General features: G+C 45.1%; 1 protein-coding gene and 1 pseudogene across 1 annotated transcript; both read right to left on the bottom strand.

Annotated features, from left to right (window-relative positions):
* Positions 1–9,308: 9,308 nt before the first annotated feature.
* LOC147446373 (uncharacterized) lies at positions 9,309–11,150 on the bottom strand (annotated as a pseudogene).
* Positions 11,151–11,275: 125 nt separating this feature from the next.
* LOC147446372 (uncharacterized) lies at positions 11,276–12,233 on the bottom strand. Its single transcript, XM_086526221.1, has one exon. It carries the CDS (start codon positions 11,918–11,920, stop codon positions 11,276–11,278), a length of 645 nt encoding a protein of 214 aa, XP_086382347.1. The 5' UTR covers positions 11,921–12,233.
* Positions 12,234–17,134: the final 4,901 nt, after the last annotated feature.

Here is a 17,134-nt window from a genome sequence, read left to right as displayed (position 1 = left end):
TTTTTCTATTCATGAAAATATCCTACGATGGACTTACATGTTGATCGTTCTTCACCATTAAGTGGCACTCACCATGCTTATGTGTCATGCACCCTTAAAAGCCCACACAATTTGCAAAGTTTGAATTAAATTATGCAACTTAATGTTGTGGCTATAGATTTCAATGTATAATGAGTATTGTCACATACATGAGAGAGAGCAAGATCATTGTTCACATGTGTGTGTGTGTGTGTGTGTGTGTGATAGATAGATAGATAGATAGAGAGAGAGAGAGAGAGAGAGAGAGAAATGAAATGAAAATGAAATGTTATATTAACGTCTTCAAAAGGCCAAAGTGACCTATGAGACCAAAATGTTACAATGTGGTGGATCTGATACAAAGTCAGAGTAAAAAGATGACAAAAATGAAATGACAAATGTCACAATAAAATACCATGGAATCCTAAACTACTAGGTGTGAACTAAGCAGCTAGCTAGGATAGCTAGATCACAAGAGATCCAGCATCGGTCGCTAGCGGATCTCATCAATCTCCTCCATGGTCAGTAGTCTGACCGGGCATCGTGCATGTCGAGCCAAAGTGATCCGAATCCTCTGATGCAGCGTCTGCCGATGCTGTGTAGTCCTCCACAGTCATGGGCATCTGGATCTCCCCAGCTCAATCGCTCGATCGAACAGTGTGCCTCTGGTGTGAGACGATGAACTGTGCTGTGGTAGTAACTCCTCCGGGTGTCCAGTGGCAGCTCTAAAGAAATCTATGATCTGTCTCTGAGACTGGCTAGCCTCTCCTCTCATCAAGCTCTCTCTGTGTCTGTGTAGCTCGAGAAAAAACAAACCCAAGCATCTCTGATCCTCGTACTACATGACTCTGGAGAATGGTCCAGAGCCCTCTCTGAACAAGCAATGGAAGCGGCCTCATATCTCGTAGTAGTCGGGGTAGTGGCATGTGTAGTGCAACTCTATCTCAGGCTCGATGTCACACAGGGGGCATGTCCTGGCCTCTGCTGGTACTCCGTTGTATCTCCCAGTCTCGATCCGCCAGCTGGTGTGAAGATGTGTGTATCTGGTCGATAGCACATCGTATCCCATGAGACAAGTGGGTGTCCATGTATCTGGGCCTCCTCACAAAACCATCAACCGTTGTGGGCGGGATGAAAACACACACAGCGCCTCTATAACGACCCGATACACACTCTTGGGAAGATACACACACACACTATGGGGCACCACTCGGCTTACACAACACACCTGGCCGAGACAAAGAACACACCTCTGGAGTGAGAGGAGAGAGACTATCCACTTGCCCACTCCACACAGACACACACACACACACACACCCAAAAAACTCAGCTCAAAAGAGGAGAATTTCTGATGTTTAGATACAAATGAGCTTGGGCCAACACCAATGGGGCAAACAGCTCACACAATATGGGTAAAATAAGCTAGATACAATCACAAACTGGAGCAGAAACTTCGCTCATAAGAGAAACTTACACAGAAAAACAGCAGGAAAAGAGTGAGGAATTTGGCAAAATGGACAGCGCCATCGCGTCTAGAACGGCCCAAAACCCCAGTCTACAATGTCAAAGTGCTCAAATCCGACCTCGGATGAGCAGTTTACGGCCAAAACAGGCTCCAAAATGAGCAAAAACACAGCTGCGGCTGTTCCTCCTCTCTTCTCCACGTTTTTTTCTGGTCTTCTCTCTGTTTTTTCAGTTCCCACACTTAGCTTTATTACTTGGGCACCCTTGGCCTTTTAGATGACCTCAAACGGACCCCGAACAGGCAAAAAACTGACCTCGCAGTGCATAGTTGTCACCTTTTTGCATCATCCGCACACCTGGCACTCAGCTTTTTGCCAATAATGCATCTCTCCACCACGTGAAGTGGCCCCAAAAAGTGATCCTAATGATGACCTTTCTGCGTAACTCTCACAAGAAAACACCCACGTTGTGTCCGTCTTCATCTGCGTGCAAATATTGACCTCGTTCGCCCTCTTGACGCCACTAGATGCCATCTGACGCACCTGCTGACCTCATGTCGTCGACCCGCGGATAGCTTCCTCGAGAAGTTTTACACGCTACCAACTCCTACTTATTGTAGAAAAAACACACTAGTACTGATAATAGTGAAAATTGCTGCACTATGTACATGCTGTCCTACCTGTACACATGTGGGCCCCACGTAACCACCTAGCTCTGGAAAATGGGCAATTCTTTATTTGATGCACCATGCATGTATATGTACATATGCGCAATCCCTTGCTCCAAAAAACTCCTGACATAATTTGCCCACCCCCTAGCCTGCTAGAGCATTCATGCTCAGCAGCAGCAACACTAGTAGATGCTCATTCCACCTGGATCCCACACAAAAACACTTGGCATTCCTTGCATCAAAAGCTTAATCAAACTTTCACCTGGTTCCCAAGGAAAACCTGTAGAGATGCCATTTATCAACCTCCCATCAAGAAAATCATCAATTACTTTGGCATAGACCTGCATGTGCAAATATATCTCCTTCTCCATAGCTGAGAGGTCTCCACTGATCATTTGTGTCATCAATTCCCTCTTCTTTGGAAACTCAACCTTGGTTTGCATCAGCCCTTCAATCACTTCATAAGGCCCTTCACTTTCATCCTCATTCGCAAATGCAACTAAACCATCCTCCTGGATTTCTTTGTCCATAAAAAGAAATGAAACATCAGCATCCTCATCACTACTGGTAGTGCTATCACTATCCTCATCTGTCACCGTGGAAGAGTCTTCATCACTAGACTCATCCTCATCTTCATAAAGATCCTCTAATCGTTTCCTTGTGTCCATATTATAAAGCTTCTTGGTACCTGTCTTTCCATAGAGGCTAATCGTACCATGTCGCCAATCTTGAACAGCTCCCACTGCACGTAACCATGGTCTGCCCAGTATAATAGGATATGCTCCCAACCCTGCTGGCATCACATGAAAATCAACCACTGCCTTTGCATCATATGCCTCCACTTCTAAGCTCTTTACAACACCCAAGCATTTTACTTTTTGATGGTTTGCCAATCTGATCCGAAAACCTGACACCCCAGCCACTGTGAGACCCATCTTCTCAACGCATGAGTGTGTTATGACGCATATTTGGGCTCCGCCATCCACATAAACTTGTCCCAAATTTTTCCTTTTATGCCACACATCTACTATTGGACAAATGTCTGGTAGCTCGTCCATTGCCAACACCTTCACTGAACCTCTCTCTGGCTCTTTCTCCATTGGGTTAACCATCCTCTTCCACTGTCGCTTTAGTTTAGGAACCATTTCTATGAGCTGCCCAAAAGTAACATCTGCCTTCCTGCTCGTCAGATCCTCCTTCAAGTCATAGCTTAATTGCCCATCCCCTAGTGGAAAATCTGAAACATGAAACTTTCGACGAGCTCTCCTTTTCCTCTTGGCCTTGACATCCTCGCCTTCATGGCTCTTTCCTTTCTTCTTACTAGGACCTGAGGCACTTCTTCCTTCCTTATCCTCTGTGGTCCTCTTCCCAATAGGCATCACTAATGTATCCTCTAGCTTTGATGCCTTCTCCAAGGTGACTACACTTAGCACTTTTGTCTTTCCTTTTTCCTCCTGGGTCAGACCACTGGTTCCTTCGTCTCCCTTAATTTCGATGCCATAATCATTTGATCTAGTTAGCACCTGTCTTGGCAATGGATACATGTCTCCCCCCATCCTTGGTGGCTTATCACATTGCGGGCTGATGTGACCCAACTCTCCACAATTATAACATGTGGGCGTCTGCCTCCAAAACCTACTATTACTTTGTCCAGCACCATTCCTAGGTCTTTCTTCACCTCCTGGCTGATTTGCAAACCGCCCTCGACCTCGATTATTTCCCACTTGACCTAGCATGTTTAGGCTGAGATTCTTCATCAGATCAACCACTTGCCTCATGTCTTGCCTTAGGCCATCATCTTGCACTGCTGTAGTGACCACTGTTGGCATAACCTGAGTAGTAACAGGAACCACTGGTTCATGATGAACCCCTGACATACGACCTTGTAAAGAGTCCATAGGCTGAAATTCAGCTCTCATGGGCAAAGACTCCACCCCTAACTGGCTCATTTTTCTCAGCTTCCACTCTTTGTTCCTTGCTACCTCTAGTGCATCTTCATATGTCCTAGGCTTCTTTAGCTCTACTCTCCAACGTATATTCTCCCAAAGACCAGCCAAGAACCTGTCCTTCTTCATCATGTCAGGCGGGGGTACCTGTGGTGCTAAAGCCTTGCACATTCGCTCCCATGCCAATGAAAACTTTCGTATGTACACATCTACTGGCTCACCTTCCTTTTGTACCAAAGCCTGTACTTCTTGCCACACTTTGTCAGGATCTTCTATCTTCACAAACTCCACTTCCAATCCATGCCTTAGATTGTCCCAACTCAATCTTATAGGTGGATCAGCCATACGCAACTCCTCTTCAAATGCTTTGGACCAAGCTCGTGCATCACTCTTCAAACAAATTTGGAGAAGGCGTAACATTTGCGTAGGGTCATGAATCTGGTTGCTAATGCAGGCAACCTCCATCTTTTCCAGAAAGTCCTCCACATCTTCATCACTTCTTCCATGAAACTCCGGATAAGAGAAAGCCATGGCTAGAGAACCCCTTCAAACACACGTGCAAGAACCCAAAACTTTTCACTACCCAATCCCCAGAAACTTCAATGGAGCTCAGCTTTAGATGAGAACAAACACATGCACATCAAATGAGTTTTCATAGTTGATCATCGGAATGACAACAGGCAAAGGACATTCCAGGATCTCTCTCAATCTTCTTGGCCCAAACATAAAGACTATGCGCTGCTGGAAAAAGATCTTCCTGGACACATGAACATTAATCTGAATTCTTTGAGTTAAATGAAAAGGAGTGAACTGAGGGCCATTTTGATCATCCATTAAAGCCAACCATGAAGCTCCCAAGAAGGCACACCTGACTCAACCTCTGATTTTGCCAAAATTTCAGCAGCATAACAGCATAAATGGCTCAAAATACCAAAAAACCAGCCATCATAACTTGGGAAAATTTCGACAGAGTTTCCCCAGAAGTAGAGTAGTAGGAACCCAAAATATAGACTGTCTATGTACGCATAAACTGTCAACAATAGAACCCGAGCATCAAGTAGGACTCACTAGTACATAGCCTATGGCGAGGTCACGAAAAGGGTGCTCCAGCTACCTGTATCACCGAAAGGATCTCCACATTTGAGAATCCCCCAGCTCAATAAAAACCTCACGCTATCGACCCTCACACGAAAGCTAATGCAAATCGCGTATAGTCAAGTCTCAGAAATGACTATCTTCCAGACCAAGTCTCAGAAATGGCTGGGACTGCCAAATAAAACCATATATGGCTCCACAAAGGCGTACAATGGCAGTTTCCACAAGTAACGTACAATCCAACAGACAATGCGCTCAAATAGGCGCCAAGTGATGCATTCCCACAACAACTGCAAGTGACATCACTGTACTCCAGCTACCTGTACCTGTTTGAATCACCTGTACCTGTCCCTGTCCCTGTTCCTGTAACCTAGAACCTAGAACCTGAAATCTGCAACCTGCAACCTGTAATCCCGAAGCTCAAAGCTCGAAGCTGAAGGTACTCGAAGAAGATCCTCAGTGGGGGCACCAAAAGAATGTGGGCGGGATGAAAACACACACAGCGCCTCTATAACGACCCGACACACACTCTTGGGAAGATACACACACACACTATGGGGCACCACTCGGCTTACACAACACACCTGACCGAGACAGGGAACACACCTCTGGAGTGAGAGGAGAGAGACTATCCACTTGCCCACTCCACACAGACACACACACACACACACACACCCAAAAAACTCAGCTCAAAAGAGGAGAATTTCTGATGTTTAGATACAAATGAGCTTGGGCCAACACCAATGGGGCAAACAGCTCACACAATATGGGTAAAATAAGCCAGATACAATCACAAACCGGAGCAGAAACTTCGCTCATAGGAGAAACTTACACAGAAAAACAGCAGGAAAAGAGTGAGGAATTTGGCAAAATGGACAGCGCTATCGCGTCCGGAACGGCCCAAAACCCCAGTCTACAATGTCAAAGTGCTCAAATCCGACCTCGGATGAGCAGTTTACGGCCAAAACAGGCTCCAAAATGAGCAAAAACACAGCTGCGGCTGTTCCTCCTCTCTTCTCCACGTTTTTTTCTGGTCTTCTCTCTGTTTTTTCAGTTCCCACACTTAGCTTTATTACTTGGGCACCCTTGGCCTTTTAGATGACCTCAAACGGACCCCGAACAGGCCAAAAACTGACCTCGCAGTGCATAGTTGTCACCTTTTTGCATCATCCGCACACCTGGCACTCAGCTTTTTTCCAATAATGCATCTCTCCACCACGTGAAGTGGCCCCAAAAAGTGATCCTAATGATGACCTTTCTGCGTAACTCTCACAAGAAAACACCCACGTTGTGTCCGTCCTCATCTGCGTGCAAATATTGACCTCGTTCGCCCTCTTGACGCCACTAGATGCCATCTGACGCACCTGCTGACCTCATGTCGTCGACCCGCGGATAGCTTCCTCGAGAAGTTTTACACGCTACCAACTCCTACTTATTGTAGAAAAAACACACTAGTACTGATAATAGTGAAAATTGTTGCACTATGTACATGCTGTCCTACCTGTACACATGTGGGCCCCACGTAACCACCTGGCTCTGGAAAATGGGCAATTCTTTATTTGATGCACCATGCATGTATATGTACATATGCGCAATCCCTTGCTCCAAAAAACTCCTGACACCGTAAGCTGGAGGAGATGCTCTCTGTAGAAAGCCATCTTCATGCCTAGATCTTGTGTTGGCTGTATCCATGTCCTCCTGGTGTCTAGCTGAGTCAAGTCCTGGCGGATGAGCTTGGTGATCTCGAACTGTGTAAGAGTCAGAGAGGGTGTATCCAGTGAGTACTAGAAGGGAGGCAATCTGTCTATGCTGAACCCATGCGCATGAAGCCATGATGTCATCTCCCCATACCAGCATGCTGTATCTCCCTACATGGCTAACCGTTGAGAGGACTCAAGTGCAAGGTGGGCATATCTGTCTCTGGGAAGTTCCCACATGCGGTGTATGAAGGAGACATATCTGGTGAGCGCCTCAACCACTAGTGGGGGGGCCACTAGCTCTGCTCGAACAATAGCACGTGGTACTGAGGCCTTGGCTCTAATGAGCCGTGAGATCATAGAGACCAGAGGCTTCTCCATGTCCCCCCATCCATCAATGCGCCCTTCCTCCCGTGATGAATGGGCTAGTACCTCTTGGAAAGCCATAGTTTATTTCACTTAGAGCATGTTGTGCCGTAGCTTAATGAATATTAAAAACATGGCTAGTTATTTTTCTTTGACAGTTATGGAGAGAACACAGTTTTGGAAGTGTGATTGCAATTATCTTTGCAAGCATTCCAACAATGGCTGGTGCCTTGTGACCAAGCGTACCTTTTATCACCACAAACAACAAGATGTTCTAGGAAATCTCCATCCTTACATTAGCAAAAAACAAAAAATGGATTCAGAACAAAGACTAGATCTTGCCAATGACCTAAGTGATAGTAGAGCAATTAACCATCTAGCTGAACACATTGATGGACCCCATAATGCAACACCTACGCAAGCCATGGGACAAGGCAAGAAGCCCAACAGTTCTCAAAGAAATACATGGTGCACATGTAACATGTAATGTGTAGGTGGTAGACAAGTTCATGCATCAACCAGCTATCATTGCCATCAAGATTTGGCACATAACTTTGAAAGCTTCAAAAATAGTTTTGGTTTATCTTCTCCACTAGATTCAGAAGGAAACATGGAAGAGAATGATGAACATCAAGCTCAAGTCTACAGCTCAAGTTCCCCTTGGTTGATGCCCGTTTGAAGAGCTAGGATTTCTCCCATCTCAACCAACAATATCATCGTGAGTTCTTTTGCCCATCTCAACGTCTTCCAAATTGCCACATACCTTGAAGATGCAATCATGGGTGGTGGAGAAATGCGATCGCTTTGCATTCGTTGAAAACAGCTCAGAGCTTCCTAGCACTACCACATTTTCCATACGTATCAACCAAGGATGTGCTAAGCATAACATTTTTTTCAACAATTCGTAACTAACAATATCATCCTGAGTTCTTTTGCTACAATCGTAATCATGTCTACTACAATCTCCATCATCATCACTTCCTTGACTTTTGTCATCATCTCAACTGCATCATTCACTTATTCTATTATGTGTACCGTCACTGTTGCTTTTGTGTAGTTCTTCTTATTTCAAATTAGCCTTGTGCTCAAGATCCTTTTGCATATCGTTGCTTTTACGTTATATTTCTCTAAGGCTTGATTCACAACAGGCGGCGGAAGGGAAATGATGCACGCTTACAACCAATCACCCTGCGCCAGGTAGGAAGCCTTGTTCACATAGCCCGGAGGCAATGAGACAAAACCTTACTAGCTCGCGGAAGTAACTGCAGCATTCTCTTCCGACACCCCTCCCCCCCCGGCGCAAAGCGCTTCCACCCTCCACGTCTGTAAACGAATCCTTGCTGGAGGCTCCAAATCAAAAAAAAAATATTTTAATAACCTTCAAAACTTTTGAAAAGAGACACTTTAGTGTCGATTTCCGCCAACCTCGAGTGTTCACAATGGGTGGCGGATGAAACCTACCAAAATGGGTTCTTCCACTGCTGTGTGAAGTGATCGACGGTGCATTCCGAAGCTTTTCCGACTGGAAACATATATTTTGGAGTGTGATTGGTGCCCACTTCTGTGTGAACCCAGCCTAAATTGTGCTCAAATTTTAATCTTTGGGTATGCCTGCGTAAAATTTCAAGAAGCACCTCTCTTCAAAAATCATTGAGATGGCAGCTATGGGATAAAGTGATTCCCAGATTCTACTCCCCAATCAGATTCAGAATGAAAGATTGTATATGACTTTTGTCTGGGGATGATCCTCCCCCCTCCTGAGGATCCTTTGTATCTCTTTTCTGTTTGTCTCTAATATTCAATTTACACTCTCTTCAAAAAAAAAAAAAAAAAAAATTTCAAGAAGCTCTGCGGCCAGAAATCCCGCCATGATGGATGAAGGTCAGCCTACGTGCAAGGTGCGGCCCAAGGCTTCAAGCACGAATGTAAAGGTTACTGTATAGCACAGATGAAGATTTCGGACTACGCAAACCCTCTAGTACTGCAATCTATTATCGTCTCTGTGAGCGCGCGCGTGCGCACGTGTGTGTGTGTGTGTGTGTGTGTGAGAGAGAGAGAGAGAGAGAGAGAGAGAGAGAGAGAGAGAGAGAGTTCTTCTTGCTCCTCTATGATAGAGGTAGAAGGAGAAGAAATTGGGAGACCTGAGAGCTCTGAAATGCAGTGGCCTTACAGAAGCTATTTGGGCAGGCTGGCGGATGCAGGCTGGTGGTTTCATCTCGATTATGGCACAAGAATCAAGTCCTTCACCTGTATGTTGAGGTCGAATGAATTTCTTCAATTGATCCCCCCTTCAACCGAAAACATGTGCTGGAGATTTTGCTTCAGATTGGCTTTTGGTGAAGAAGATAAGGTAGTAGTCCAAGTGATTGAGCATGGTGAAGACATTTGCTGAACTTTGTGGGCTTGGATCATTGGAAGGATCCTCACCTCGACGAGATGTAATCCCAACAAAGTGGCATGTGGATGAGCACTGGTTGTGAGACCATCGGCAACTGTATTTGCAAGTTGTTTTAGCATCATAAGCTTCTAGAACATCCAGCTGTGAAATGAAAATAGCTATGGAGACAGCTGGCGAGATCGAAACAAGGACAGCATCATGGCCCATTAAAGTTTACCAAGAATAGGGTTGCTGGTGACTCTGGGGCATCAAGATGTGCTGCACTGGTTGCATGTTGGACTTCATTTATAGGAACATTAGCATCAGATAAGACAATTGCTGGGAAGATTGGGAGCAAGGCTTGAGTGCTCAAGCTGAAGGTGGGTACTAGGAGACGGAAACCGTGAGACTGGACATCATCTTCAAAAGCAGGGCTGGTTGGCTTGGTTATTTCAGATGTGTACTTGAATTGTCCAGCTCTCTAGGAGGCGAAGGGCACGAGAACTTGATGCGCTTGCAGGTCACTGCCAGTGGCAATTGCGGCAGTTTGCACAGGATCTTGATGGAAAGCTTGGGTAGCATGAGAAGATTGTAAGTAATGCCCATTATAAGGCTCAAGTTGGCCCAGGGATGCCAAAAGTTTTGTGTGTGTCATTACCTTGGTGTGTTCTTCTCTTGCACTTGAATTTGAAAGGTTTGTATGTGCCAGATGTTCAGGACAAGATGGGCCAACGGTTCTTTCTTCCACATGGGCAAATGGGTCCTCAAGTAGGGAGACTTGGTGCCTTCTTGGGCTGGCCTGTATTTGCAAGGAAAGGGAGCATATCCTTGGCGCGCATGGACAAGAGTATGGGCTGGATAGAGACCAGCAATTGACTCCTCAACAGCGATAGTAAAGGCCTTTATGGGATCGACTGCTTTTTCTTTAGCAAGATCAGGTTGCTCAGCATGGAGGTTTCCATTCTCAGTATTGTCAGCTGCTTTGGTTGCCTCGACTGCAACTTCAACATCTGCGCATGGCATGCGAGGTCAAGAGTGATCTTGAGGCTTGTCCAGTAATTGATTTGGCCCATCAAGTGTTGCCTGAGTTGATTGGACAACGACATTGTAAGAATCAGCATCAGGAGGCAACTATGTAATGAAGTCGTCTACAGGTGGTTGTTCAACACAACAAGGAGTGCGGCATGTTCAAAATGCTTAGGGTCCAGGGCCATCAAAGGCTTGCAGGGTTTTAGGCATTGCACTGACCAGAAAATATGTATGGCCTTCACAAGGAAGCAAATGAAAGCATCTACAAGGAGAGATGATGCATCATACTTGCGCTCAGAGCTGGCAAAGTAGGGGCTGATTGGATCATCACGCGCATTCAGCATGTGATCTTTTAAGTCGTCTGCAAGGATTTCACCATCTATGGCTCGCCAGGGAGGGAAAGAGGTTTCAGTATGAAAAGGCACAAAATCATAAGCCCGAGAAATGTCCAATGTATAAAGAGAGAGAGCTCGGCTGAAAACTTCCATCAAAAGTGGGAAACAATGTGCTGTGTTTAGTGAATCTTCATCTTGATCCGCATCGTCAATTCTGCAGATTGGATAGAGTTCCCATGGGACATTAGAGACCGCTCCCTCACAAATAGCTGGGATGATCAGACCCAAGAAGTAAACCAAGATGCGGGAACCTTGTAGGCCACCGTCTGCAACCAGGGAAATGTCTCTACCGGCGCAAATTTAGGGATTAAAGTGGATTCTTCAACAGGTGCAGGCAGCTTGATTTCAAGATGTGGGTCATTAACATCATCTGCTGGAGTGGCTGCATCTTTGATTACATGCACGGCATCAGGAACATCTTCATGTAGGAGCCAGAATTGAGCATCAACTGCCAAAAGGGGAAAACCAACAAGATTTGGCTTGTTGCAGTAGCAGGTCAGACTCAGTTCATCTTCTTTAATAGCTTCTGCATCACGTTCTGCCTTGAAGTGCGGCAGCAAGGTGATCCCATTTGTTTGATGTACACGCTCCATCAGGCATTCAAGGAAGGTGTTTATAATTGCGTCCTCGTCATGGGCTTCAGCAGGAACGGCTACGGCTGCATCAGTCGGCAAGAACTCGACCGCAAAGCCATTTGCAGGCTCTTGAAAATCACGTCCAAAAAGAGGAGCAGCAGCTTGGTGGGGAAGTGTATGGTCAAGCGTACAGCACGGATAATGAGAGTCGCCATCAAGAGCACAGGATTCGCCAACACAGCAGAGATCGATGCACAGGGTTAGGCAGCGTGGCACAAATGAGGACATTGCACTCTTTTTTTGGAGAGAAAAAATAATTTCAATCCTATTCAGATGCTATGAAGTGTACCAAGAAGTGGGGAATCAAAGCAGGATTTGCCAAAGGGTTGGGAATAGGATTACTGTAAGGAATTGCCTTCGTGTTGCAATTACATATCGTATGTTTCTTTTTCCTGAGTGACCTCTGTAGGATGCATGGACGGATTGGGGAGTTGCTGGCAAAGCCATCAATGCTGCCCTTGCATTGTCTAACACTGATGCAACCTTCATTTCAGTGCTGCCTATTTTGAGTACAACCAAGGTAAACAACTCGGTCAACATGCCAAAGTTCGGTATATAAGGTAATGCTCTCATACTCTCATTTATAAAATACACATCTATACATGCTTTATGTAATTTTATGAATGATGTTTGGATGCTTGTTGGCCATGTCTCTTTGAGTTGTGTGCATATATCTTAATGGTGTCTTAAAATGCAGGTATATGTAGGCTGAGGACCCGGAATATATTGAAAGACATAATAGTCAATGGAGTTGTTGGTGTTTTGTCACATGGATGATTACCATGGCTTCATGTCCCCAAACAACTATGTTTTCTTTAGGACAAGGAAAATCCTCGAAATTGTTGCTGAGAATTTCACTTTTTTAACTTCTTGGAGGGTGCTTTGTCGTTGAAGAAGACCTTGGCTTTGCTGAACCAGGTACATGGTTGTTGTCCTCACATATGTGTTTGTGTTTCTCTTGTATGTGAGTAGTTCTTGCAACCTACCAGCAATGATTTTCATAAGTGTTTCTTTTGTATGTCAGTAGCTCTTGCCTTCTCTTCGTCATTTGAAGGTAGGAATCTCTGCAAAGAGATTCCTCCTTGAGCAATTATCAAGGCTTGCAAATCACTCATGTAACTAGCATCTTTCTAAAGGGGATTAGGAACATCTACTGCCACTGTGCCTCTTACATGCAGACTCTCAAACTCTGTAAAGTTTTTATTGCCGGAGTCTCTCAGCAACTCATGAACATCTTGAATGTGATCAGTCTTCTGCTTGCTAGAACTGCCTGCTTCTTCCTTGTACAAAAGTGCAGTTGTTTGTTTTTCTTGATCTTGAACAACCTACACAAAATCTCGGTTTGTGTTGATGATTGTCTTCTTTGTAAAGTCAAAATCGCTGCAATCCATTTAATGGTAGCTGCTCTCTTATTATGTTGCAATATACCAAAGTTTGATTGTCTGATTTTGATGTCCAACGACAATAAGATCAGATGATGCTATACTGAGTTAATGCCTATTTACCGTTCAATTTTTATGTTTTTCAGGTGGAAGCTTACAACGCCACTTAGGCTGATGGGTTTAAATTTACTAGGTGACTTATTAGTTTGGGTTTGCTAGATGGTTTACTAGTTTGACATGGCAAGGTCAAACTAGCAAGCGTGAAGAGTTCCTAGCTAGATCTAGCAATTTAGTTACTATACGGTACTATCATTTGCCATATAGTAACAAACTTACTAGATTGACCAACTATAGAAAGTGTCTCACAGTTGCTAGTTTGCACTTTTACTAGTTGTGTGTATTCAAACTAGTGAATTATCTAGCAAATTTATATTTTTTTCTATATGGTAACTTGTCAAAAGCTCCTTGTGAAGCATTATACACACTCATGTAGAGTGCAACGAGCGGAACAGCAAAGGCAACATGGCTGTGGAAGGTGAGTTGTTGCGGGATGCCGCAGGATTGCGCATCGTCAATGACGCCGGCCAAGCCCCAATTGGAGAATACAAAGAGTAGTAAGGTGGAGGCAGCCTCGACAAGCGTTTGGACAAAGAATCGGAGGCATTGGGGGTCTGCCATGGATGGCAACAATGAGGGGAGGGGCTGAAGTGGGGAGGGAATTGCTTATATTCACAAGGGATGCAGGCATTAGCAGCTGACTCTACTGGAAGGTTAGCAGAAGGGACGTTGCAGTCATCATGGTGGCTAGTCTTTTGCTCAGATTGACTCTACTGCAAAAGGGGGTGAGGTGATGAGGTCATGTGTGTGAGGGGTGGGGATGCTTACGACCAATCCTCTTGGCATTTAGTTATTGCAAGTTGAGAATCATTGCCATTACATTCTATTCATTTACAAGGGAGAATTACCAAAATAGCCCTCAAATATATTAAAGTTTCCCAGAATACCCCTAGTCTACCTTTAAACTACACTAAATATTTCTCATAATTCCCCTAAATTTTTGAAAATCCTTAGCCTCCACCCAAATGCTTGCTAAGAGCTATTTTTGAGAGAGAGAGAGAGAGAGAGAGAGAGAGAGAGAGAGAGAGAGATTTTAACGGAAAGGTTAACCCATTTAGAGAGAGAGAGGGAGAGAGAGATATTATCATCCATGGAGGTCAAATATGACCTATGGGACCACGACGAAAACATTACATCCGGCTTCTACTGAGAGGTTGTGACATACCAACGAGTGCTAGCTCAAGTGGTTGAGTTAAAATGTTCTAAGTCCAAGGTCTTGGGTTCTACCCCTCTTTGGATGCTCGTATGGTACCTAGCCCTTAGAGGCTATTCCTATATGATGGGTACTGCAATATTAACCCGCTTTTCATCATAGCGCTGGTGGCGGCTCTGGGTAGCTTTCAAGTACGCATTGAAGTACAACCGTTGGCGAAAGGGAACCGCAGTAGCCACTACCTCATTAGCACCTCATGAACATAGTCTTTCCCTGCTCTGCGTGAAGTACGAGAGAGAGAGAGGAGGAAGAAGAAGAAGACGCAGGAGGCTCGAAGCCAGCTTGGTACGTTTCTCTCTATCATGCTTTTCATGCCCAACGCTCTCTCTCTCTATCTCTATCTCTCTCTCTCTCTCTCTCTCTCTCTCCCCCCCGGCGGATATGCATGGAGTGAGGGTACTAAGAAGTCGACAGCCAAGGGTGAGGACGAGGAGGAGCCGTAACAGATTCGAGGACGCACGACTGAGGGTACTAACAAGCAGTCGGTAGCGGAGGGGCCGTAAGAGATTCGACGAGGACGCATATGCATGGACTGAGATGACAAGCCCGACTGCAGCCAAGGGTGAGGATGAGGAGGGGCCGTAACACATTCGAGGACGCAGGACTGAGGGTACTAACAAGCAGTCAGCAGTGGAGGGGCCATAATAGATGCGACGAGGACGCATATGCATGGACTGAGATGACAAGCCCGCCGACTGTAGCCAAGGGTGAGGACGAGGAGGGGTCGTGTATGCAGCCAAGGACGAGGAGGGGGTGGCTCCCGTTGCTAGGCCAAAGCCCTCTCTCTCTGAGTAGTCCTTTTTGCCTGCTTCTTTGTCGTCCAGCTACAGCATGCTGCGTCGGCCCCCCGCCTTGCCCATGCTGTGTTAGCACCACGCCTTGCTTGCTGCGTCGGCCCCCTTGCTCATGTTGTGTCAGCCCCACGCCTTGCTAGCAAGCCATTAGCTTGAGCAGATGAAGGACTTCCAGCCATCCAGTGCCTCATATACAGGGGTGTGAGAGAGACATTGTATTACAGGTCGACCGGTAGAACTGCCTCTGTACTGCCTCTGCCAGCCAGCTTTTCCACCTCCAAGGTCACGAAGGACTGCCTCTCCCACCATGCCTCTCTCCAAGGTCTCGAAGGACTGCCTCTCCCGACACGGCTGCCGCCTTCATGTGCTCAAGTCTCCCGCCATGCCTCTCTCCAAGGTCACGAATGACTGCCTCTCCCTATTTGCCGACTGGAGGTTGGTCGCCAGCCTCATGTGCTAAGTGCAAGAGAGATAAATGGACTGACCAGCGTGGAGATGGAGAGAGAAAAGGGCAGCCAATTGCATCATGGACAACGTCGGCACCCTCATCCCTCTCTCTCTCTCTCTCTCTCTCTCTCTCTCTCTCTCTCTCTCTCTCTCTCTCTCTCTCTCTCTCTCCACAGGTCAAAGAACAAACTTGGTGGCGAATCTTTTACCTTAGTTCAAATTGAAGACAAGTCCTCTCTCTCTCAGTCGTCCTTAATTTTGCCTTGGAAAACATACAATAGGGCGCATCCAAGATAGAAAGGAGTCTCACACTATGTAGCACAATTCCGCCAGCTGCAATGGGGTTTAGAGTGTAGGGTTTCGCATTTAGGGTTTATAGAGTGCTCTAGCATGCCCTCTGTTGCTTGCATTAGCACATGATCAAAACACTAAATTGCACAGTAAATATGCGATGAGCTCCATGCATTCTCTGATCTCCAAAAATTTAGGAATGTAACTTTCTGTTAAAAGTTAAAACACTCTAAGAAAAATAATGCGTCCAGGACGACACACCTGTACGAAGCATAGAACGCTCAAGTCTGCAAGTTAAACCATACACAAAAGAACAACAAATAAATACAACAGTTCGTTAGGGTTTTCGAGATCCGTTGGGTGTTCAATGCCCATACCACCCACCTAAAATTCTAGACTATCATTACCCCCACTCTCTCACGCTTTTTTTATTGTAGAGTAGAGATAGGCAAGGTTAACGCTGTCGTTTTTATTGTAGAGACAGCAACGTATGCAAGCTGAGGCGAGGTGTGAAGCTCAACTAGGTCACTCATCAGGTAAATATTTTGGTCTAGTTTAAATTTTTTTGGTTAATTTTTGATTTATTATCATTTGTTTGTTCACTCAAAGAAAGAGAGAGAGAGAGAGAGAGAGAGAGAGAGAGAGAGAGAGGGATGTTTTGGTTAATGAAATGAAATGAAATCAAATATAACTAGGTTATGAAATGGAGTGAATTTAAAAGACCAAAATGAAATGAAATGATTTGTTAAATTAATGCTAGGCCAAAATGATCGAGATAGGGAGAAAGAAATGAAATGTTCTACTAATCATTACAATTAGGTCAAAAGGGCAAAATAACCTATGAGACCAAACTGCTATAAAAAATGTGAAGATAGAGAGAGAGAGAGAGAGAGAGAGAGAGAGAGAGAGAGAGAGAGAGAGAGAAGTCGAATGAAAAGAGATGTTATATTGACATCTTCAAAAGGCTAAAATCAACTATGAGTCCAAACTGTTACAAAACTGTGAATCTGATACCATGTATGGGTGCCAAAAGACTACAAAATACTGCTACTACTACTAGAATCCATCCTCATTTGCACTCTAGATATCGAGAGAGTATGGCATGAAATGTTCTACTAATGTTTCCAAATGGGAGTTTTTTAATTCTAACATAATGAAATCTTTGTATGTTTTGACAGTGGTCGATGACAGGACGTGA

This window comes from Adiantum capillus-veneris, chromosome 12 (assembly GCF_014529385.1).
Source record: "Adiantum capillus-veneris isolate H3 chromosome 12, ASM1452938v2, whole genome shotgun sequence".
Classification (NCBI taxonomy): Eukaryota; Viridiplantae; Streptophyta; class Polypodiopsida; order Polypodiales; family Pteridaceae; genus Adiantum; species Adiantum capillus-veneris.
This window is presented reverse-complemented; position numbering and strand designations above follow the sequence as displayed.

Bases quoted from the DNA above. Each gene is read 5' to 3' on its own strand.
- LOC147446372 (XM_086526221.1), bottom strand. From the start codon at position 11,920: ATGTCCTCATTTGTGCCACGCTGCCTAACCCTGTGCATCGATCTCTGC.